Source organism: Balaenoptera ricei, chromosome 8 (genome assembly GCF_028023285.1).
Source record: "Balaenoptera ricei isolate mBalRic1 chromosome 8, mBalRic1.hap2, whole genome shotgun sequence".
NCBI classification, from domain to species: domain Eukaryota; kingdom Metazoa; phylum Chordata; class Mammalia; order Artiodactyla; family Balaenopteridae; genus Balaenoptera; species Balaenoptera ricei.
In genome coordinates, this window is record NC_082646.1 from 74210430 (window position 1) to 74236311 (window position 25882).

Below are 25882 nucleotides of genomic sequence, written 5' to 3' on the forward strand. Positions count from 1 at the left end.
AAAACTTACACGTGATTGTTCATAGCAGCTTTTTGTAATAGCCCCAAACTGGAAACAAACAAAATGTCCTAGAGTAGCTGAATAGTTTTTAAAACTGTGGTACATCTACACCATGGAATACACTTGGTAACAAACTGTTGGTATATACAACAACTTGAGTGGATCTCAAGGAATTACGCTGAGTGAAAAAAGCCAATCTGAAAAGGTCACATTATATGATTCCATAACATTCTCAAATTTTAAAAATTACAGAGATGGAGAACTCATCAGTGGTTGCAAGGGGTGAGGGATGGTGATGGGAAGGGGAAAGATGGATAAAAGAGTGGCATGAAGGAGATCTTTGTAGTGATGAAATAGTTCTGTATCTTGATTGCAATGGTGGTTACACAAATCAGTAAAATGACTACAGAATGATATAGTCTGTATTCTGTAAACTATAGAATGATGTACACATACATTATACCAATGCTAATTTTCTTTTTTTTTTTTTTGGCCGCGCCATGTGGGCATGCGGGATCTTAGTTCCCCGACCAGGGATCGAACCCACGCCCCCTGCAGTGGAAGCGGGGAGTCTTAACCACCAGACCGCCAGGGAAGTCCCTGTACCAATGCTAATTTTCTAATTTTGATATGATATTGTCCTGTAGTTATGTAAGATGTAACCATTGGTGAAATGGGTGGAGGGTAAATAGGGACCTCTTTACTGTCTTTGCAAACTTCTGTTTGCAATCTATAATTATCTCAAAATAAAAAGTTTAAGAAATGTATTAGAAAATTACAAATAACCAGATGTTTCTTTTGAGAGTATATCTCTCAGACATACACATTCTTTAACAATGAAACATTAAAAAATATTCTCATTAAAATAAATAAACATTTTTTTAAAAAAGAATAAGCATATCTATAGTGATGCTTTTATTTAAGGTTGTTTTAGAAGTTCTTGCCAATACAATCGGACCTGAAACAGAAATAAAAGATTTAAGTATTGGGAAGGAAATAAAATTATCTTCATTTGCAGACAATACAAATATGGCATAATGCCTTAAAACATGGAGAACAACCCTAAACTCTTAGAATTAATAAGGAAACTCAGGACCAAGATAATATCACAAAATTAATAGTTTAATAATCAGTTGAACTCTTTCCCCCATAATAATAGCAGCAAAAATATAAACAATTTAGGAATAACCCTAATGAAAAAATATATACAAAACATATGTGTAAAACCTATATGATGAAAACAACAAAGCTTTACTGAGATAGTCAATGTTATAACAACTTGGTTTCAAATTTAAACCTGTAAATGTAAAAACAATAATAAAAGCAATGCATGCATTCTAATCGTTTTTGTAAGATTTAGAAATTCTTGCAATTACTAGTAACATAATCCAATGGATTACTAGCAAAAATGTTTATATTATCTAGCTCTGCATCACCCCAAACAGCCATTGGCCGTGGGAATTATGGCTAGCCTACATTGTCTGAATTGATATGTACTCTAAGTATAAAATACAGAGCAGATTTTAAAGACTTAGTATAAAAAATGTAAAATACCTCATTCATAATTGTTTATAATGATTATATGTTGATATAATATTTTGGATACATTAAGTTATGTAAAATATATTATTAAAAGAGTGGTTACTACCAAATTCAAAGCTACATATATTGGCTCACCTTTGCGGCTCACATTATATTTCAATTGGACAGCTAGTGCTGTTCGAGCATTTTCCTTTTTTTTTCTTCCAGCTTTATTGAGATATAATTGACATACAGCACTGTATAAGTTTAAGGTGCACAGCATAATGATTTGACTTACATACATCATGAAGTGATTATCACAATAAGTTTAGGGAACATCCGTCATCTCATAGAGACACAAAACAAAAGAAATAGAAGAAAGTATTTCCCTTTGTGATGAGAACTCTTAGGTTTTGCTCGCAACTTTCATATATAACATACAGCAGTGTTTATAATCTTTATCATGTTGTACATTACATCCCTAGTACTTATTTATCTTATAACTGGAAGTCTGTACCTTTTTTTTTTTTCTGGCCATGCCACGTGGCTTATAGGATCCTAGTTCCCAGACCAGGGAGCCAACCCCGGGCCCTTGGCAGTGAAAGCATGGAGTGCTAACCACTAGAAGTCTGTACCTTTTGATCACCTTCATCCAGTTCCCCTTTGTGCCTCTGGTAAACACAAATCTGATCTCTTTTCTATGAGGCTGTTTCTAAAGTATAATGGACCTACAACACTATGTTAGTTCCTGTTATACAATATAGCGATTCAGTATTTCTATACATTTCAAAATGATCATCACAATAAGTCTAGTTACCGTCTGTCACCATACAAAGATACTACATAATTATTGACTATATTCCCCACAATGTACATTTCATCCTTGTGACCCATTTATTTTGCAACTGGAAATTTCTACCTCTTAATCTCCCTCACTTATTTCTCTCCTCCCTTGCTCCCCTTTCCTCTGGCAGCCACCTGTTTGTTCTCTGTATTTGTAACTGTTTCTGTTTTGTTATATTTGTGCATTTGTTTTTTAGATTCCACATATAAATGAAATCATATAGGATTTGTCTTTCCCTGACTTATTTCATTTAACTTATAATACCCTGTAGGTCCATCCATTTTGACAATGATGGCAAGATTTCATTTCTTTTTATGACTGAGTAGCATTCCATTGTGTGTGTGTGTATATATATATGTATGTATCATATATATGTATATATATATCACATCTTCTTTATCCATTCATCTATTGATGGGGACTTAGGTTGCTTCTTGGCTATTATAAATAATGCTACAATGAACATAGGGGTGCATATATCTTTTCTAATTAGTGTTTTCATTGGATAAATACCCAGGAGTGGTATGTACTTATTGCCATTTTGTTAATTTTGGGGTTGTTTTTGTAGTTCTTTTTTGCTCCTTTTTTCTTCTTTTGCTCCCTTCCCTTGTGATTTGATGACTATCTTTAGTGTTATGTTTGGATTCCTTTCTCTTGTGTTTGTGCATATATCTGTTACAGATTTTTGGTTTGTGGTTACCATGAGGTTTATATACAGCAATCTTTATATATACATGATTATTTTAAGTTGCTGATCTCTTAAGTTTTAATGCATTTTAACAACTCTGCATTTTTACTCCATCCCCCCTCCATGTTTACTGTTTTTGACATCACATTTTACATCTTTTTGTTTTGTGGATCCCTTAACTACTTATTGCAGACATAGATGAGTTTACTACTTTTGTCTTTTAACCTTCCTCTAGCTTTATACATGGTTGATTACTATCTTTACTGTATATTTGCCATTACCAATGAGATTTTTCCTTTCGTACTTTTCATATTTTTAGTTGTGGCCTTTTCTTTTCTGCTTAGAGAGGTCCCTTTAACATTTCTTATAGAGCTGGTTTCATGGTGCTACACTCTTAGCTTTTGCTTGTCTGTCAAACTTTGTGTGATTTTGTGTGCACCCTTTAAGAGTGGAGTCTCTTTCCAAAGACAGCCTCTTCAATAAGTGGTGCTGGGAAAACTGGACAGCTACATGTAAAAGAATGAAATCAGATCACTCCCTAACACCATATACAAAAAAACTCAAAATGGATTAAAGGCCTAAATGTAAGGCCAGACACTATAAAACTCTTAGAGGAAAACACAGGCAGAACACTCTATGACATCAATCACAGCAAGATCCTTTTTGACCCACCTCTTAGAGAAATGGAAATAAAAACAAAAATAAACAAATGGGACCTAATGAAACTTAAAAGCTTTTGCACAGCAAAGGAAACCATAAACAAGACGAAAAGACAACCCTCAGAATGGGAGAAAATATTTGCAAATGAAGTAGCTAACAAAGGATTAATCTCCAAAATTTACAAGCAGCTCATGCAGCTCAATATCAAAAAAACAAACAACCCAATCCAAAAATGGGCAGAAGACCTAAACAGACATTTCTCCAAAGAAGATACACAGATTGCCAACAAACACATGAAAGAATGCTCAACATCATTAATCATTAGAGAAATGCAAATCAAAACCACAATGAGGCATCACCTCACACTGGTCAGAATGGCCATCATCAAAATATCTAGAAACAATAAATGCTGGAGAGGGTGTGGAGAAAAGGGAACACTCTTGCACAGTTGGTGGGAATGTAAATTGATACAGCCACTATGGAGAACAGTATGGAGGTTCCTTAAAAAACTAAAAATAGAACTACCATATGACCCAGCAATCCACTACTGGGCATATACCCTGAGAAAACCATAATTCAAAAAGAGTCATGTACCACAATGTTCATTGCAGCTCTATTTACAATAGCCAGGACATGGAAGCAACCTAAGTGTCCATCAACAGATGAATGGATAAAGAAGATGTGGCACATATATACAATGGAATATTACTCAGCCATAAAAAGAAACGAAATTGAGTTATTTGTAGTGAGGTGGATGGACCTAGAGTCTGTCATACAGAGTGAAGTAAGTCAGAAAGAGAAAAACAAATACCGTATGCTAACACATATATATGGAATCTAAACAAACAAAAAAAAATGGTCACAAAGAACCTAGGGGCAAGACGGGAATAAAGATGCAGACCTACTAGAGAATGGACTTAAGGACACTGGGAGGGGGAAGAGTAAGCTGGGACAAAGTGAGAGAGTGGCATGGACATATATACACTACCAAATGTAAAACCGATAGCTAGTGGGAAGCAGCCGCATAGCACAGGGAGATCAGCTCGGTGCTTTGTGACCACCTAGAGGGGTGGGATAGGGAGGGTGGGAGGGAGGGAGACACAAGAGGGAAGAGATATGGGGACATATGTATATGAATAGCTGACTCACTTTGTTATAAAGCAGAAACTAACACACCATTGTAAAGCAATTATACTCCAATAAAGATGTTAAAAAAAAAAAAGAGTGGAGTCTCTTTCCTACAGCCCTCTGGCTCTTCTGAAAGCAAGCCCTGCTGGCCTTCAAAGCCAATTGTTCTGGTGTTTTGTCTTCCTGGTGCAAGACCCCCGGTCTGGGGACCCTCATGAGGGGCTCAGACCCCACTCCTTAAGGAGAACATGTGCAATTGTAATTATCCTCCTGTTTGGGGGTCGCCAACCTGGGAGTCTTGCCTGTACTGTGTCTCCACCCCTCCTACCCATCTTGTTATGGTTCCTTCTTTATATCTTTGGTTGTAGAAGATCTTTTCTACTAGACTTCAGGCCTTTCTCATCAACTGCTCTGTAAACAGCTGTAATTTTGCTGTGCCCGATGGAGGAGGTGAGCTCAGGGTCTTCCTATGCTGCCATCTTGGCCACTCCCCCATTTTAGCTTTTCCATGTCATACTTTCATGTACCTATAGACCTTACTACCCATTAGAATTACTTGGGAGCTTTAACAAAATGCCTGTGCCCTATCCCAAGTAATACAGTTGGTGTTGGTGGCATTGGTATGACCTTAAATCTCCCCAGGTGATTCTAATATACACCCAAGGTAAATAAGTACCACTACTGACCCCAAGCTATCAGGCCCTAGAGAATTCTTTTTCACATTTTTCATTTTATATAATTAAGAAAAGGCACTCTGCAGGCTAAGAAGTAACATTTGAATGTGAGTGCAAATATGTGGTGCCAGTTCCATTCTGGATCAATACCTCCTGTGATTGGTCAAAACAAGATGTGAATTTTCCCCAGACAGTCATTGCCTAGTCACAGCAAATGTTTCAGTTTATAAAAACAAAGTAATGAATTTTTTTGAAGTTCTACATGATCCTCAGCTGAGTACAATTGCAAATATTTGAGCTGGATGGAATTTAAAACATAGAAGGTTTGTGTGCTTTCTCCCCTTTTCTGATCATAGCATCTCTAGGAGGTGGGCAGAGCAAGAGTTTTTATCCCCATTTCTAAAGGAGGACACAGAGGCCCACAGAGGGCAAGTGGGTCTCCTAAGATTGTGTGGCTAGTAATGTAACGTAGCCTAGACTCCAACACACCTCTCTATATCTATCCAAGGCCCTTTCCAACCTAATTATCAGGACAAATCACCACCACCCATGACAAGAAGAGCTTTTGTCCAGAGGATCTTTCCCTTGATTGGCCCTGGGGAGGGACTTTAGTTTATACTAGACAGTCCTGCTGAAGTACATGGCACTAAGCCATCAACTTAAATGCAAAATAGTTCATGTTCAAAGATGAGTCAAAATGTGATTCACTTAACGAAACATGTGCCCAAGAATTTTCAGCTTCCAAGAAACCAATAATGCATTATTCTCCAGTAAAAAGTCTGCTTTACTATCAAGGAGACAGTATGTAGGAGCATGAACTTTGGGGTCTAATAGATTTGCATTTGCCTCCAGGTGCTGCCCCTCACTAAGCTGTGTGAATTTGGGCATCCCACTTCTCTTATTATTGAATGTAATAACTGTCTATTGGCAGTAGACACTGCAAAGTCCTTGAGCTTCTATAGAACATACACCATGGGCCCTCCCCTCAAGAATTCTCAGTATTTCGGAGAAGTGGGTCCTTTAAATACCAGAAAACCAGAGCTGCTCTGGAGCTGCTGGAAGAGCACTACAGGAGCCTGAAGACCCTGGTTCAGGAAAAAATTATATAGATTTATAGAGAAAGATAAAGCAAATGTGGCAAAAGTTTAACAACTGGTAAATCTAGGTATATGGGTATTCATTGTATATTTTGCAACTTTTCTGTAGGTTGGAAAATTTTCCAAATAAAAAGTTGGCGGTGTAAAAGTTAAAAAAAAATTAAATATTAAAATATTTAGTAATAAACTAGTGAGAAATATGAAAGTTTATTATGAAGAAAACTCCTAAATATTACTGAGGTTTATAAAACATGACTTGAATAAATGGGAGAGACACGCCTTGGGTAGGAAGACTCTAAATTGGGGGTGGGACAGGAATAAGAAGTAATATGGACTGAACTGTGTCTCTGTGCCCCAAAATTCATATATAGGAGCCCTAATCCCCAATGTGACTGTATTTGGAGATAGGGCCTTTAAAGAAGTAATTCAGGTTAAATGAGGTCATAAGGGTGGGGCCTTAATCCGTTAGGACTGGTGTCCTTATGAGAAGAGGGAGACCAGAGCTCATTCTCTTTACACCCACAGAGAAAAGACATATCAAGACTTATCAAGAAGACAGCCATCTGCAAGTAAGGAAGAGAGGCCTCACCAGAAACTAACCCTGTTTGCACTTGGATCTGGGACTTACAGCCTCCAGATCTAAGGAAATAAATTTCTGTCGTTTAAGCCACCCAAGCTTGTGGCACTTTGTTAAGGCAGCCCGAGCCCACTAAGACAAGAAGTAAAGTGCTTCACCCCGGGCCAAGGTCCCCCAGTGAGGAAATAGTGGAGCCTACATTTGTACCCACTGCTATCTGGGCCCTCTCTCCATGAAGTGATTGTGTGAGTCAGGTCAGTGCTTCTCAAATGCTAGTGGGTATCAGAATTGCCTGGGGCGGAAAATCAGGGATTTTTCCTTACCCTGATTCTAGGGGGTCTATGTGAAGCCCCAAATTCTGCATTTTAATAAGCGATGTCCCCACCAGGTGATTCTGTTGAAGGTGGTCCCAGACCACATTTTGAGAAATGCTGCTCTAATCTGAGCCTGGAGGTTCAGAAAGATGCAGGAGGGAGCAGATGACCCTCAAGGGACATGCATATAATATTTCTACAAAGATATGCAAAAAATATTGTTAGCCTCTGAGAAGAAGGCTTATGGGTCTGATATGAGAGTGAGACTTACTTTAAAATTCTTGTTTTGTTTCATACTTTTTAACCTTAAGCATGTGTTGTTTTTCAGTCAAAAAACTAACTTGAGGGACTTCCCTGGTGGCACACTGGTTGAGAATCCACCTGCCAATGCAGGGGGCACGGGTTCGACCCCTGGTCTGGGAAGATCCCACATGCTACAGAGCAACTAAGCCCGTGTGCCACAACTACTGAGCCTGTGCTCTAGAGCCCGCAAGCCACAACTACTGAGCCCACGTGCCACAACTACTGAAGCCCGCGCTCCTAGAGCCCATGCTCTGCAACAAGAGAAGCCACTGCAACGAGAAGCCTGTACACCGCCAACAAAGAGTAGCCGCCCCTGCTCACTGCAACTAGAGAAAGCCCGCGTGCAGTAACAAAGACCCACCACAGCTAAAAATAAAAAATAAATGAACAATGGGCTTCCCTGGTGGTGCAGTGGTTGAGAATCCGCCTGCCAATGCAGCGGACATGGGTTCGAGCCCTGGTCCAGGAGGATCCCACATGCTGCAGAGCGACTAAGCCCCTGTGCCGCAACTACTGAGCCTGTGCTCTGGAGCCCGCGAGCAACAACTACAGAGCCCGTGCGCCACAGCTACTGAAGCCTGCGCACCTGGAGACCGTGCTCCACAACAAGAGAAGCCACCGCGGTAAGCCCACACACTGTAACGAGGAGTGGCCCCCCCCTCGCCGCAGCTGGAGAAAGCCCGCGCACAGCAATGAAGACCCAATGCAGCCAAAAATAAATAAATAAATAAAATAAATTTTTTTAAAACCCAAAAAACTAACTTGAAAAGAGAGATCATGAATTTAAAGAGCTTATTATTAGGGTACTGCCCAAAATATAGTAGGCGCCCAATAAGTAAAAACTCCTTTCTTTTTTGTCTTCCACTCAAAACATTTGCCATTCCTTCCCTTCCCTCCCTTGTCCCTTCCAACAGTATCTCCATTTGTGCATTTGATCAATATATATTAATTTAATGCATATTATATGCCAGGCATGGGTCTAATGTTATAGGTGGTTGCATAAAACAGACACAGTCCCTCCCTGCCTGAACGGAGCGTCTAGTCCCCATCCTCACCTCTGGCAATTTTGACTTCTTAACTCCTGCCTACCTAGCTCTATACAGGCCATCCCTCCACACAAGCTTAAAGTAGCTTTCCCACTGTCTTCCTTCAGAATCTGACCTAAATTCTTCGCCATGGAGCCTCTGGACCCCCAGTGACATTCTCAGCAGAGGGACTCACTGGAGCCTAGGGCCAGCTTCCTGCTGCCCTCTGGTGGGGCTCCCTGGGGCTCACAGTCCCTCTAAATTTCTAGGACCCAGGGACTTCCCTGGTGGTGCACTGGTTAAGAATCCGCCTGCCAATGCAGGGGACACGAGTTCAAGCCCTGGTCTGGGAAGATCCCACATGCCGCGGAGCAACTAAGCCTGTGCACCACAAGCCACAACTACCGAGCCTGCGCTCTAGAGCCCCCGTGCCACAACTACTGAAGCCCGCGCCTAGAGCCCGTGCTCTGCAACAAAAGAAGCCACCGCAATGAGGAGCCCACGCACCGCAATGAAGAGTAGCCCCAGCTCAACGCAACTAAAGAAAGCCCGCGTGCAGCAACGAAGACCCAATGCAGCCATAAATAAATAAATAAATAAATTCATTAAAAAATTAAAATTAAAAAAATAGTAAATCTCTAGGACCTGCTGCTTCCTAGAGCCTGTGCTCCGCAACGAGAAGCCGCCATAATGAGAAGCCCGCGCACCACAACGAAGAGTAGCCCCGCTCGCTGCAACCAGAGGAAGCCCATGTGCAGCAATGAAGACCCAACGCAGCCAAAAGTAAATAAATAAATAAATTTATTAAAAAATAAATCTCTAGGACCTGCCATTACCCACTGGCATCTGCTTCCCCTTAGGTGGTCAGGCCCCAAGGGATCTGTGTACCCATGACATACTGGCTTTCCTTGGACCCTGTGGCTCAAAGCTGGGATCTGTGTGACCCTAAGTTTGAGCCAGAATGTCCCAAAGGCCACTGTCTTTGGAGCGGCAGTGCTGTATGGGAGGGCAGTAGTACTACCCTGCGTGTGTGTGCGCATGTCGGGGTTGGGTGGGGACTTCAGGTGAAATACCTTTAATAGAACCCTTTCATTCTTTCTTTTACTGTTCGTTTTTTATCTTGTGCCACTGTGGCTGGTTTCCAGAGCACCTGTGCATGGCCTCTGCGTGTGGCCTCCGCTCTCTCGCAGCTTGGAGGCTCAGGGTCAGCCTTCCTACCCCGAGCATGAGTGATCCAGGTAACAAGGCCTTTTCTGCCCTAGCTTCAAAAGTCCTAAAGTCACTTTTTTTGAATTCTAATATTTACAAGCAAGTCACATGCCTGGCAGATTGAAAGGGAGGACGATTAGACCCCACCTCTTGAGTGGAGAACGAAGAGTTTGATATAGACAATCTCCCACACCCAGGGTGGGTCCAGGCACCCCACTTACTTCCCAGCACAGGAGAGTGGGCCTGAGCGGAGCCCAGCTAGAGACGGGGTGGAGGTAAGATGGGAGAGAAGCTGGACTCATCTCTCCTCGGACAATTTCACTTGACCATGGCTTCAGGTTCTACTCCTCCCTGAAGATGCTACATCTCCTGCCTAGAGTTTTTTTCTGAGCTTCAGACCAGTATGTCCAACTGCCTGCCTGCTTTCCCTTTCTGTGCCCTGGTGTCTTTTGGAAAATGGAGATGCTGATGCTCTCTACTCATAGAGTGACTATCAGAATTAAATGAGATAATACTGATAACGCCCTTAGTGTAGCATCCCGCACGTGTTAAGTGCTCAGTGTTACTTATTATTATTTGACCTAATTGGGTATCTTATAGACAGTTCAAACTCAACATCTCCAAAACTGAACTCATAATGTACGGCCCACACCTGCCCCCTTCCACCCAGTGTTCCCTGTCTTCATGAATGACTGCCACCCCTGCTTCTGCCCGTGCCAGAGACTGGCAGTCGTCTTTCATACCTCTCTTTCACTCCCCACATCCAACCCAACACCAAGTCTTGACAGGTTTATGGTCTAGATGTTTCTCTAACTTCTCTGCTCTTCTCCACCTCTACCCTGACACCTTAGTCCGAGCTGCAGTCATCTCTCCTTTGGACTCTGGCCTCCTCTCTGGTCTCCCAAATTCACTAGGTCCAGTTCATCTTCCACTCACCCTCATCCATTCTTCACCCAGCAGGCAGCCAGAATATTTAAAAAATGTAAAGCTGATCATGTCACTCACCCTGATTAAAACCCTTCATCGGGGCTTCCCTGGTGGCGCAGTGGTTGAGAGTCTGCCTGCCGGTGCAGGGGACACAGGTTCGAGCCCTGGTCTGGGAAGATCCCGCATGCTGCGGAGCAACTGGGCCCGTGAGCCACAACTACTGAGCCTGCGCGTCTGGAGCCTGTGCTCCGCAACAAGAGAGGCCGCGATAGTAAGAGGCCCGCGCACTGCAATGAGGAGTGGCCCCCGCTCGCCGCAACTAGAGAGAGCCCTCGCAAAGAAACGAAGACCCAACGCAGCCAAAAATAAATAAATAAATTTTTTAAAAAACCCAAAAAACCCTTCATCCCTATTGCTCCAAAGACAAGACCGTCCCTTTCAAAGGCCTACAAAGTCCTGTGGGTCTGGCCCCTGCCTCCCTCCCCGACTCATTGGGCTCCCTCTGCCACAAGGCCTTTGTACGGGCCATTTCCTGTGCCTGGAATGCCCACTGCATCTCCCCACTTCACTCCCCCTTACGTCAGACAACAGCTCAAGAGTCACATCCTCAGGGAAGCCTTCTCTACCCACCTTGGTGAGATTCCCCCACCCGACCACCCACAGGCTCTTTTAGTACCAGACCCATCTCCTTTGTAGAACTTGTTACCATTGGCATCTCCATTAGTATGGTGATCATTTAATTAGTATCTCTCCCCTCCAAAACCCTGTAGGCTCCAAGAGGGCAGGGACCATGTCTAGTTTTGCTCACTATTGTATCTCAAAGCCTAAAATAGCAGCTGACACACAGTTCAATAAACATTTGTTGATTGGATGGATGGATGGATGGATGAGAGAGGAGAGGAGAGGGGCCAGGGCCATTGTAAGCATCTAGAGAATGTTGCTGAATAAAGAAATAAATGGGCAGGTTGGGCAGAGCCCAGGAGATGACTCACAGATACCGATTTTCCATCCTTCAGGCAGGTGCAAGACCAGAAAGGAATGTTATGATGTAAGAAAAAGTGATTTAGTCAGGACTGGAAACACATCCTCCCTGCCCCAGGGCCTCTCTTCTGGAGGTGCTGGAGACTTGAATAGTTTCACCTGCTTCCAGAACTTAGCATGGCATTGCCCAGGTGGGGGGGTGGGGGGGTGGGGAGAGGTGGCTTGGAGCCTATCTGGTCCAATCTCCTTCTTTACTAGTAAGGATCAGCCAGGCAGTGAGACTTGCCAAAGTTCACACAGCACCTCTGGGGGACAGTGCAGGGATGGAGAAAACAGGGCTCAGGCACCGACAGCCTGGGTTCCATTCTGGCTGTGCTATTCACAGACGCCCGTCCCAGGCTCCTTCCCCAGTGGTGGGGGGGGGGACCTAAGTCTTATCACCTGAATGGCTAACTGACCACACCCCCAAATCCCAGCTCAGCTTCCTCGGTGACCCTCCTGCCATGCGTTCTGGGTGGCATCCCACACCCACCCAAATGACTACTTGACTTCCCTTTCCAGCCCTACCCAATCTTTATCTTGCTTTCAAAGGTCAGAGACCTATCCCGGTCAGACAGTAATCCTTCCACAATGTAGAGTGTGTCACACCCCAAGCTGCTTTGAAAAAATAGGAGGAAATCAGACTTTGTTTCTAAAATCTAGTGTCCAGTCTCTGTGGCCTCATATTGGTCATGTGACCTTGGGCAAGGGATTTTACTTCCATTTTACAAGAGGAAACTGAGGCAAAGAGAAGTTGTTTTTTTGTTTTTTTAATTTATTTATTTTTGGCTGTGTTGGGTCTTCGTTTCTGTGCGAGGGCTTTCTCTAGTTGCGGCGAGCGGGGGCCACTCTTCATCGCGGTGCGCGGGCCTCTCACTATCGCGGCCTCTCTTGCTGCGGAGCACAGGCTCCAGACGCGCAGGCTCAGTAGTTGTGGCTCACGGGCCCAGCTGCTCTGCGGCATGTGGGATCCTCCCAGACCAGGGCTTGAACCCGTGTCCCCTGCATTAGCAGGCAGATTCTCAACCACTGCGCCACCAGGGAAGCCCCAAAAGAGAAGTTTAATAATTTCTGTGGTACAGGGTTGCTGTAAAGGTCCAGTGAGATTACGGAGGCAAAAGTGTTTGTGATCCGTAAGTTCCTGATCCTGAGTTAGAGGGGGTTAGAGCTCAGGGTGATTTGCATGAATAATAGCACTTTAGTTAGTTTAGTGTAGGGCTTTACAGTTACAAAAGGCAATCAGGCCCTTCGAATCTTTGTGAATTTGTTAATAGATAACTGTATTCGAGTAGGCTCTCAAGTAATGTGCCAGACCCTCTAGGAAATGTATGTGTCCAATGACGAGATTTCAGACACTGCAGTAAGTTAGCTGGAGAGATTTAGGGCGGGTGGGGGTGGGGGTCTGTCTAATGACCCTCAGAGGGTAGGGTACCAAATCAGTCTTCCGTGAAGACCAGTCTTGCCCCAATCTTTGAGCCAAAAGCCATGCTGGCAAGGTGTGAGAGCCAGTGCTGATGGCCCATGCTGAGAGACTCCCAGATCAGTCGAAAGCCCTTTCTCTGGACTAGAAGAGTGGATGCTGGCAGAGCAGGACCCCCAGTGACACAGGACCATCCCATACCTCCAGCACTAGATGGCCTCTGTCCCAAGTCCCCCTTGCACTCCAGGCCCAGCACCATGGCATCCCCACAGAGGCACCACAAAGGCAACCCAAAACCTCCAACCTCCAGCCTGTTGGTCAGTGCCTGAGTGGAAAAGAGCACAGCCTCAAAGCAGCCCTTCCCCGCTTGCATCCCCCAGCCCGGCTCATCCTCACGCACACTGACTGCCAGAAGCAGAGAGGACAGTGCCCTCACAGAGACAGCATGCTTTGAGCTTTTCCAAGTTCTTCCTCCTCTTCCATCTCCTCCCCCCTCACCACGGCCCTGTGAAGTAGAGCTCCATGTGAGACCCACCAAGACACATGGGGAACTGCTATCCAATAGTAAAAACCATACTCCTTTTGAGTGATGAGCTTCCCATCCCTGGAGGGGTTCAAGCAGAAACTGAACAGCCACCTGTAATGATCCCAACCCAAAAGAAACAGTAGGTCCTGTGGACTCTACTGTTGTGATCTCCCACCTGCTCCTGTCTCTCCAGGTCCTGTTTGTGACCACCCAAGCTCTATGAGCAACCTGCCACTCCCCTGCCCTCCTGGCCTTACAGCAAATAGCTCTATGTCTCCTACAGAATAGTCTAGCAGCTTGGCCTGGACCTGGGCCCTCTGGGAGTTGACCTAACTTCTTTCCTAGACTTTTCAGTCCCTACCACTGAGTTCATCAGCCGAACTAGAATACTCACTGGACCCTCACACTGCACATGCTCCTACCTCATACTTTGCTCGTGCTGTTCCCTCTGCAGAGGCCCTTTGCCTGGAGTGTATCCCTCCCCTTTCCCAGAATGCCCTTCAAAATGCAGCTCATCTGCCATCTTCTCTGTGAAGCCCTTCCAAATTCTCTGTGATTTTTCCTTACCACTTTATCTGCACCTCTCTTCTGAAGTTAACTTCAACCTTGTGAGATGTGTATGCTTAATGACTAATGTGCCCTACCTCACACTAGTCTAAAACTCTTTTTTAAGGTGCAGGATCAGGTGTGAGTCAGCTTATTAACATCTGGCATAGCACATCCATATTGAATGAATTAGTGATGAATCCAGACCCTAAACTGCTGTTCACTGCTGTCTAGAATGCTTGTCACAAAAGTGCTCAATAAATATTTGTGGAGTGAATGAATTGCGTTTATAACTCTAGACCCTGTAGAGACTTTTAAAATGAATTATGTTGGGCATACAAAAAGACAGAATATAACAAAACCCCTTGTACCTATCACCTAGCTTATGAAATAAAACCTGACAGACACAGTTGAAACTCTCCGTGTAGCCCTGCCCAATCTTGCCCACCTCCTTCCCCCTGGAGGAATCACTATCTTGATTTGGAGATTTATCATTCTCAAGCTGCTGCTACACGTCACAGCAACAGGTAACAGTGTATGAAGCAGTTTGACTGCAGGTGAGACTGGGAGCCGGGAACAGCACTAGCTTAGACCTGAAAGGCAACTCTTATCCTTAGCTTAAGAGAACTCTAATTTCTATTCATAGGTAATAAAACGAGAGAGAGGGAATTCCCTGGCGGTCAGTGATTAGGACTCCGTGCTTTCACTGCGGAGGTTGCGGGTTAACTCCCCGGTTGGGGAATTAAGATCCCGCAAGCCTTGTGGCGCGGCCAAAAAAAAAAAAGAAAATAAAATGAGAGAGAAACAATAGTAAAAACTGCTTATACTCACTGAGACTTCTGAAGATTTAAAATTTTGATTTCTCTAATAGATATATTGTCATATATTAGGCATTAGCTAAAATATTACTCAATTTTTTAATTGGTTTGTCTAGAACACGGGTCTTTATTATTTGCACTTCTCTTTAAAAAAAAAAAAAAAGAACAAAACCTGAGAAAAGGGGCTTCCCTGGTGGCGCAGTGGTTGAGAATCTGCCTGCCAATGCAGGGGACACGGGTTCGAGCCCTGGTCTGGGAAGATCCCACATGCCGCGGGGCAACTGGGCCTGTGAGCCACAACTACTGAGCCTGAGCGTCTGGAGCCTGTGCTCCGCAACAAGAGAGGCCACGATAGTGAGAGGCCCGCGCACCGCGATGAAGGGTGGCCCCCATTCGCCGCAACTGGAGAAAGCCCTCACACAGAAACAAAGACCCAACACAGCCAAAAATAAAAATAATAAATAAATAATAAATTAAAAAATTTAAAAAAAACCTGAGGAATGGATAAGAGGCATCAAGTGTAGTGATAGGAACACCAAGCATCCAAATGGCCTTAGTTTGAGTTACCTTTTCTGAGCCTCAATTTCCCCATCTTTAAAATGGGGGTAATTTTCTCACATAAATGAATTTATGCCAAACCTCCTTCCAAAAAAATCTAGAATCAACTTTTTGGGAAGTTGTGAAAATCAAAGAAATAACAAATGTGAGAGTACTTTTAAATTATAAGAAGCTGCAGGTATAGGGTAGTGTTAGCTTCAGCGTGCGCGTGCGCACGCGCACACACACACACACACACACACACACACACACACACACACACACACACGCCCCCTAGTGGTAGAAAGAGTAATTGTATCTGGATACAATTCCATATTGTCTATATACTATACTGTATAGTGAGCATACCAATTCAGATCCTTACAAGGATTACTGGACATTTGAGGAAAGCCTTTAACATAAAAGACAAACAAACAAAAAGGGATCTCAAAGAAAACAGACAATGTAGAGGCAGAAAAAGTTTATCTGTGAAACAACAGGTTTCTATGAAAAGCAAGTTCAGGGAACAAAGATGAGCTCTGAGCAGTGATGAGCTAGAGGAATTACTTTCTGAGGAATTCTGAAAGCTAGTTAAGCACAGGGCATTACTCAAAATTAAATTATATAAACTCAAAGGTAAATAAATTATATTTAAAACAATGTAAGAAATAAAGCTCATCACTTCCTAATTATTTTACATCATTTTATTATCATCTATGGCCTTGAAGTCATTTATGTTTACTGTTTCTGTATAGACAAAATACTATATAGTTGGTCTACTGCCAAGTATCTCTTCCCAGCTCCATCCCACTGACAGCTTGAAATTGGCCATCATGGGAGTTTTTACATCAGAGAATAGGTAAACACTACAAATCAGTGCCCACCACCCCCCAGAGATTTAAACATTCACCAACATACATATATGTAAATATTATATATATACACACACATACACACACGCCCTCCAGCATACATATAACATTTGCCAATATACCACTGGCTCTGGGAAATTAAAAATATAAAGGTAGAAATGGAAAAACTTAGTTAAGACTGGAAGATAAAGTTGAAACCTCTCAGAAGGAAAACCGATGGACAATAGTTGGTAAAAGATGAAAAAAATTACAGGATCAGTCCAGAAATCTAATGTGCAAATAATGAGTTCCAGAAAAAGAACACAGAAAATAGTGTGGGAGAAATATTAAAGGAATAATTCCAGAAAATTTCCCAGAACTGCAAGACAATTTTGAAACTGAAATAGCTCACTGAGTACCTTGCAGAACAAATGAAAAAAGATAAAACCAAGGCATTATTGCAAATCTCAGAACACTAAGCAATAAAGAGACAATCCTAAAAGCATCAGGTCAAGAAAAGAAGAAAAAAAAAACCCAAAAAAACAGGTTATAAACAAAGGAGTGGGAAACAGAATGACATCTGACTTCTCAACAACAGTTTTTGTTCGTTTTTAGTTTAAAACAATAAGCAGTGCTGAAACTCTTTAGGAAAAACTATTTCCAATCTAGAGTCTACTCCCAGTCAAATTCTATCACTCAACAATGAGAGTTGAAAAGACTTTTTCCAAGATCTCAAAAGTTTTTTCATCTCTGGTGTGCATTCATTTAACCAATATTTGAGAACCTACTATGTGCCAGACACTATTCTAAATTCTAGGGATATAGCAGTGAACAAACAAGGTCTTTGCTCTATGGGGCTTTCTTATAATCTGAAAATATCAACACAGCATGTCAGGTAGTAATCAGTACTCTGAAGAACAGTGGGACTGGGGGATGGAGTGCTGGGTGGGAGGGAGCTCTTTTAGACAGGGCCTCTGGTTGAGGTTACAGTTGAACAGAGACCTCAATGAAGGAGCAAGCCATGCAGATGTCTGGGGGAAGAACCTTCCAGGCAGAGGAATGAACAAAGGCAATGGCCCGGGGAGGAGTGTTTGTGAAACCAGGCCAGTGTGACTGGGAAGGGTGGCAGGAGATGAACGCAGAGGCCACACCACAGGGGCCCTTTGAGTTGGATACTTCCCTTTTGTCCCCCCACACCCACTTGCCACCCTGTTCTGCCGCCTGGGAAGCTGATGTTTATGGCCCATATCAACAAGCTCCCTTGACCTCTGGCTTCCTATGAGATTTGGCCAATGGGAGGCACCTGCAAGAAATCAGAGGGCAGGAGTCGTCTTTACCCAGATGACCTTCAGCAGCTTGGAGTTCCCCTGTGCACTTCAGGTTGGGGGTGGGTGTCCCTAATGCCTCTCCAGGATTGCCAGCTCCAGGGAACCACAGACAGCATGCCTTGTGGCTTCCCTAAACCCCACTGGCACCTCTGTAAAGAGTTCCTTTAGTACATATTCTCCAAATTCCTCAATTTGAGTGTGACATCCACCTGTTTTCCTGCCAGGATCCTAATACTCCCTTGTAAGGCAAGATAAGGATTTTATTCTTAAGGAGATGGGAAACCACTGGAGGTTTTTAAGCATGCAGGACACCGTGTGACTTAGATTTTAAAAGACCACTCTAGATGGATGCAGTAAACTTTGGTGGGGAGTCACAGGTGGTAAAGAATAGTTAGGAGGAGGCTTTTACAATAGTAAGGGTAAGAGAAGGTGACTCAGACTAGGGTGTTTGTAGTAGAGGTGATAAGTGGTCAAACTTGGGGATACACTGTTAAGATCAAGCCAAGAGGATGTGGTGACCAAGTGGATATATGGGTGTAAGAGAAAAAAAGGCAAGGTTGATTCAGGTTTTTGGTCCAAGAATGAAATCAAGTTGCCATTTATTAAGACGTAAACGTCTTGGGAGAGAGCAGGTTTGGGCTGCAAATTCAAGAGTTCAGTTTGGGAATAAATAAAGTCCACATACGTATTAGAGATCCAAGTGGGGATGTTGAATTGGTGGTTGCATATCTAAGACTGGAATTCAGAGAAGGTCTGCGCTGGAGATAGGAATTTTAGTGTACTTAACATCAAAGATAGCATTTAAAGCCAGAAACTCGATGAAATTATCTCGGAGATGGTATAAACAGGGAAGAAATGAGGTTCAAGGATTGAGCTCTTTCTTCAAGAGCTACCAGAGGATGTTTCACCAAAAGGAAGGTGTAAACCAAGAAAGAGGAAGATAAATGATATGGAAATAGGGACTCTGACACTGGAGGCAGAAAGAATCCCATATTGATGGCAAAAGGAGACCCCAGAACTACAGGTCTGAAGAGTAATTTACCTGAGTTGGAGCTAGCGGGTGAGTGCCCTGGGAGGGATATCACCAAAAAACGAGAACAAAAGTAAACTTGATTGAACATATTGAAATTTAAACTATGGTTCAACATTTGGGGATGAATTAGAGATAGGAACACAGAACACTAAGCAGATGGAAGAACAAGTTAATTACTAACATTTTCTGTAAATATATGTATTTATAGGAGATGTTAAGTATAGAATTGTACATATTATCTGTAAACATTATATAATTATGAGAATTCCAGATGAAGAGGTATAAACTAAAAATCAAGAAATCATAGTAGGGAGTTCCCTGGTGGCCTAGTGGTTAGGATTCCAGGTTTTCACTACCATGGCCTGGTTCAATCCCTGGTCAGGGAACTGAAATCCCACAAACCATGCAGCACTGCCACAAAAAAAAAAAAAAAAAAAAAAGAAATCACAGTATAAGAATGGTGCTTAGAGCGATTCCATATACATCCAGAAGAAGTGAAAACAAGTACATGCACATAAATGTTCCTAACAGCACTATTCAAAACAGCCAAAGGGTGGAAGCAATCCAAATATCCATCAACTGATGAATGCATAAACAAATTATGGCATATACATACAGTGGGATATTATTCAGCCATAAAAATGAACATAGATAAATGCTACAATGTGAACGAGCTCCCAGAACATCATGCCAAGTGAAAACCAGACATCAAAGGCCATACATAGTATGATTCCATTTATATGAAATATCTAGAATAGGTAAACCCTTAGGAACAGAAAGCAGATTGGTGGTTGCCAGGGGCTGGGGGGAAGGGACAATGAGGCATAACTGCTTTATGAGTACAGTGTTTTATTTTGGGGTGATGAAAATGTTTTGGAACTAGATAAGGATGGTGGTTGCACAATGTACTAGATGCCACCGAATTGTTCACTTTTAAATGATGAGTTTTATGTAAATTTCACCTCAATTTTTTAAAAAAAAATGTTATTTAGAAATAAGAAGGCATATTACATGTCAAAAAAACAGCTGAGTTGCAAGTGGTTGCCCTAGACTTTAGGCTGCAAATCGGAAGGGACTGTTTTTAGTTATAAGCCTCATAAAATAATCACGACTTTTAAAACCAGATATATGCATAACTTCTAGTTAAAAAATAATAAGATGAACACCTGTCACTTGAAGAAAAGATGATTTTTAAATGAAAAGAACAGTTGTTGAAGGAAACCTTCAGATACTAAAAGCTCACATATGGGTAGATCTGAACAAATTATATGCATATGCTGCTTCCAACTCCATCAAAATAGATGTTACAAAGAAAAAGCATATGGGAACCTTTGTTTGAAAAGAAAGAATAAATGTCTAAGTCTGGAAGACAGATGAAGACAGACTATACTATATTTAACAAAAGGGAGAAGCAGAAAAACATTTTCAAAATTTGAACAGACTAATCCATTTAAAAAAGAAAAAGATGGGGGCTTCCCTGGTGGCACAGTGGTTGAGAATCTGCCTGCCAATGCAGGGGACACAGGTTCACGCCCTGGTCTGGGAAGATCCCACATGCCGCGGAGCAACTAGGCCCGTGAGCCACAACTCCTGAGCCTGCGCGTCTGGAGCCTGTGCTCCGCAACAAGAGAGGCCGCGATAGTGAGAGGCCCGCGCACTGCGATGAAGAGTGGCCCCCGCTTGCTGCAACTAGAGAAAGCCCTTGCACAGAAACGAAGACCCAACACAGCCAAAAATAAATAAATAAACCCGTAACAAGTAAAAAGATTATGGGATGATATATGCAGTATATCATCATCATATATGCAGCATGATATGATGCCCATGTGCAAAAAGTGTCTGCGATTATATAAACAGTGATCTGGAGAGACTTAAGGTTTTCTCTGAAAGGTGTAACTACTGCCACATATTAAGAACATCATGTGATCCTCACGGTAATTTAGAGATTCTTGAGATCTGACCCCTAAACCACACGGCCTTTAAGTAGCAGGGCTGTTTCTGAAGGCCAAGCTTGAACCCTCTGCCTAAAGGACTACAGATGGTTTTTACATTATTATTTTTTAAGGTATTAAAAAACCTCCCAATATATAGTCCGATTTAGTATCTACAGTAATTCTGTTGGCTTGATGGCAAAATTATAATAGGTAAATACTTCTCCTAATTAAAAGAAACCTAGAGATGTTCGGAAACATCAAATGTTCCATGTACTATTGACTAGCTTTTGGTCCAGAACCATCAATACCCAACATTTGCCTAGCTTACCTGGGGTTTGCAAAGGATCTTGCTGTTACCTGGTTTTACTTGTTCATCACTCTTGGAGATGTTTGCCTTATTACAGTAAATTTATTTCTTGGTTTATGACAGTTAGCCACTTTTAAGACCTGAACACAAAAGCACAGGGATTAGAAACTTACATCTAACACTATGTAAGAATTGGGTAAAATTTCCACACCTGTTTCCCATATTTGTGAGCCTGAGTGGAGCTGAGTCAGTTTGCACACCCAGCAGAGCATAGCTGCATACCCAGCACAGCTGGGTAGGCAAATATACGCAGTGTCCTGAAGAACAAGGGAAGTGAAGGGGGTGTCTGTGCCCCCAGAGCCCAGCATCCCACAGGGACATCAATGCTACTTACGATACTGGTCTCTTGAAAACAAGAGACTTTGCCTGAGAGTGTGATTTCGACCACAACTTTGATTACTGCTTGAGGAAAGCTTAAGTAAAAAGATTAAACATTTATTCAAGTGATAAACACTTAGAAAAAAGGTGGTGCATACACATGGCTTGCTTGAATTTTCTGAATTCTGAAGGAGTAAACCAGCCAGACATGCAGCTTCTCATTTACTGGTTTTACAGCCTTGACCACCTCACTCCAGCTGTTCAAGACTTGCCTCTTTCAAACAGGGTTACCCATGTACCTCATTAGGTTTTAAGAATTAATTAAATGAATATTCTGACAACACCCAGCTAAGTAAATTTTATCCTAACCCATACAAAAGTTGCAAGGGTCAGGGAGCTAAGCTCATCTCATAGTTCTTACTGTTCCCTGAAGCCCTTCTTCCTCATCTTTAAGCCTCACCCACAGGACTGGGATCAAATATTGCCTCCAAAGTCCCTCCATACTAAAGATGCCCTCCCCTCCAGACGCTTTCATGTGTATTTCCGATATTTCAATGTAGATAACATCACAGAACTACGTCAAATACATCAAATGTATCAAAATTACTTAGAAGCATTTTTGCCATGACATCAAAACAGTAAGTCACCATCTCCTAGTCTCTTCCAATACCTACCCACTTTGTACACAGAAACCACCATGAAGTTATAAACTGCTCAACTAGTTTAACAGTGAAGGGATGTAATGGATAGATGCTATCTTATTGCTCCCTGTGGAATCACCCAGTTCTAATTCCACTAACACACGTCCACATCAAAAAAGATGAACACACAAACCACTGACAATTTTTTTAGGGAAAGAAATACAAAACACGCTTCTAGTTAAACAATGATTTTATTGCTTGAGTACAACAGACAAATTTATGCAACCAGGGCAGAGGCTGTGGACGACTCGCTGAAAAGGAAAAAAAAAAGGGGGGGGGGCATGAGAAGAGCTAGATTAATAAAAGTCCTCCATATTCATTCCAAGAATCTCCAAAAACTAAGAGAACTATTTCCTAACAGCTAAAATAAACCCCAAATATATAAATGCACCAAACAGCTCAGTTCCTGAATCAGTTCATTATTATGATCAAGCATAATATGAAGCTGATCACTTAGACATCCAAAGAAGAACTGGCCAACATAAGGAAAAACCTTTCTGGTAGAAACTCCGAAAGTCTGGAAATTAGTCATTATAGTGAGCAATCTATGCAAAAATTAAGACAACATAAGCACCTGGGAGCAGAGTAAGAACTGAAACTTTACCCACAATCTAAAAGCGATTCAAAGGGCTTGCTTGTGTTCTAAACCAGTGGTCTACAGAATTATGGCCCTTTGTCTTTGTAAATAAAGTTTCAATGGAACACAGCCATGTCCACCTGTTTATGTATTGTCTATGACTGGTTTCTTGCTATAATCAGAGTTGAAAGAGTAGTTGACCATAGAGCCACAGTCTAAAACATTTACTGTCAGGCCTTTTACTTCTTGTTAACAAAAGGGATCAATACTTACTATTTCCAATTGGGGGGGAGGACTCGTTTGGTCTTGTAATATCGAGCCAACCGGTGAATACGGCTCTCAATCAGAATCAGACGGAATTTAGCATCTTTATCCTAAAAATAAAAATTGACAGAATTCAGGAAAACCATTCATAACCAAACATTATTTTAACAGTAGAATGTATAGACACCACGTACTTTAATGAGAAGTTACCCAGTGTCCCTTAACAGAACCACAGGCTAGGGTTCATGTGGCTAGATTAAGTCCTTAAAGGAATTTCGGGAGCCAAAGCTCCCCCTGCAAATCTCTTCGGTGGAACTTCCTTTTCAAAGCAAACAGTGTCACTTGTTTGTGCCCTAAGCCACCTTGGATAATTCAAATCACATGCATTATATTTTACTGAAATGAATTAGTACAAGTAGTCCTCTTCTCTTACCTTTCTGTTTCTCTCGAGATGCTTTCGAACAGCAACAGCTTTCTTAATTAAATGATAGAGATCCTCAGGAAGATCAGGAGCAAGTCCTTTGGACTTAAGAATTCTCAAGATTTTATTGCCTGTCACAAAACGTACTTGTGCAACACCATGTGAGTCCCTCAGGATCACACCTGAAAAGGGAATAATATAAATTCCCATACCAAATGTACAAATTGGAGAATGTGATGTCAAGGCTCTGAGATCAAGTCACTTTCCAAGTTTCCCATCTGTAAAACAAGGCTTACTTTTATACATCATAAACCAACGTTAGACTGTGTGCAAAGCTCACTCAGACAGCCAAGGAAGGTTTACCCAACACTAAGGAAAACCCTTCTGGTGGAAACTGCGAATGCTGTAAGACCATCATCATAGTGAGCTGTTGGATTACAGGCCACCAAAGGAATCAAGGAGATTCTTCAAAACAGCACCATCTGACTACTTGAGAGTCTATTATATTATGTATCTCCTATTGTGTGCAATACCTCCACTAGTCTGTAAACTCCAGAAGACTAAGTTGCCCTTTTTTTGATTACTTTATTCTCAGGATCCAGAATCACACAGCAGGCAGACATTCACTGAATGAAGCCATTTGCACAAAGTCACACGCAGCTGAGGTTCAAACCGCATCTAACTGTGAGAAAGTGATGAGCACTCTGAGTAGCCAATCCCAACGCCTCCATGAACACCTGTGTGATTTGGGGCGTGTTATACAGCTGCAATGTGCCTCAGTTTCCTCAACTTAAGATAAAGAAAACTAGTAGTATTTATTTGAAAGTATGGCTGTCAGAATTAAACAACGTCAGCATATGTAAAGTGCTTAGAACCATGCACCTAAGAGAGTGCCTAGCCCAAAGAAAATACTCATTAAACTATGCAGCACATTTTACTCATTTACCGTCTTCCAAGTAAGAACCTGAGAGTTCAGCGAATGAAGACTAGGCCTCGGTCACCATCAACAGTAAAGCAAGGAAAACGAGCAAAAGATTTTCAAGCCACGTGTGAGACATTTACCCCCAGAGTTTTTTTCAGCAGGTTACACGAGGGCAAGCGGAAGGGGCCGCATTAAACGAAAACACTCACCTATTTGCGAGGGAGTCAGGCCCTTCTTGGCCAGTTTGTAGATCTGCTCCTTCACGTCGTCAGACGTCAGCTTCAGCCACTGTTTATGGAAAAGCAAGCAGCTTTAAAACGAAAAACCAGGGATGGAACCGAAACACAGCGGTCCCCTCCACCTTCAAAACCGCGCTCCTCATGCACACGTGGTCCCCATCCCCGCGCCGCTTCCCCCAAGCAACGAATGGCACCCCCTCCTGGCCTTTCCCCGGTCCCCGCGCGCTACTTACGGTGGGGACGCTGCGGCGGTAGGGCAGAGCCGACTGGGACAGGCCCTTCCTGGGGAGAGAAGCAGTCTGGGGGTGAGGAGGAGATCCCTGCCACAGCAGCCCAGAACCTAACCCCCTCGACCCGCTGCCCACACTCCCTCTTTCCCCCCCATCCCCGGGTCCAGCCCTGCAACCCGTTCACAAACCCGAGCTCACCCGGGAGCATGCATACGACCCATGATGGCGGCGGTGTGGTAGCGAAAAGGAGTGAGAGGGCGGGAGCGCCGTAGGAAGCCACCCTGTACGCAGGAAGTGACCCCACACGTCCTTGCTTCCTCGCCGGCAGGAGGCGGAGCTTCCCTGCGTGTTTCCCGGCGACCGCGTGACTACATATCCCGAAATGCACTTCAACGTGGACTACACATCCCGGCATGCATCGGTGTTTGAGGCGGAGCTAGGCTAGAGAGGGGGAAAAACAGTCCGCCTCTAGCCTGGGCAGTGGGCTCGTTGGAAGTGCTGCTTGCGCCGAGGTTGTTCAGGTTAGGTTGCCGGACTGGGAGTGCGAATGGAACAGATACGGCTGCAGAGGTTGGTAGACATGGTCCCCGCCCTTAAAGAAGGCCGTTATCTGCGCCCCCGCCGCCAAGCGAACTTGGGCGTCAGAAGTTCAGCCCTACACAATTGTTCATCCACTCACCAGTGCCAGGCCTTGCCTTGGCTCTGGATACCTCAAAGTCTGTTCCTGCCCTTAAAACATGGGGGAATTCCCTGGTGGTCCAGTGGTTAGGACGCCGCCCCCTCACTGCCAAGGGCCTGGGTTTGGTACCTGGTCGTGGAGCTAAGATCTCACAAGCTGCGCCGCGGAGCCAGAAAATACATAC

The 25882-nt window shown here is 43.1% G+C and overlaps 1 protein-coding gene across 1 annotated transcript; it reads right to left on the reverse strand.

Moving 5' to 3' along the window:
• Positions 1–22538: 22538 nt before the first annotated feature.
• RPS13 (ribosomal protein S13) lies at positions 22539–25296 on the reverse strand. Its single transcript, XM_059929573.1, has 6 exons — positions 25218–25296; positions 25023–25071; positions 24760–24838; positions 23641–23810; positions 23217–23317; positions 22539–22617 (listed from the first exon to the last, which is right to left on the reverse strand). The coding sequence occupies exons 1-6, from the start codon at positions 25238–25240 to the stop codon at positions 22584–22586; spliced, it is 456 nt and encodes a 151-aa protein (XP_059785556.1). The 5' UTR covers positions 25241–25296; the 3' UTR covers positions 22539–22583.
• Positions 25297–25882: the final 586 nt, after the last annotated feature.

Excerpts from the sequence above, each read along its gene's own strand:
- RPS13 (XM_059929573.1), bottom strand. The coding sequence starts at position 25,240 with ATGGGTCGTATGCATGCTCCCGG. Across the intron at positions 25,072-25,217 it reads GGTCGTATGCATGCTCCCGG|GAAGGGCCTGTCCCAGTCGG; the intron begins GTGAGCTCGGGT and ends TTCTCTCCCCAG. Across the intron at positions 23,811-24,759 it reads CCTGACTCCCTCGCAAATAG|GTGTGATCCTGAGGGACTCA; the intron begins GTGAGTGTTTTC and ends TTCCCTTTTCAG.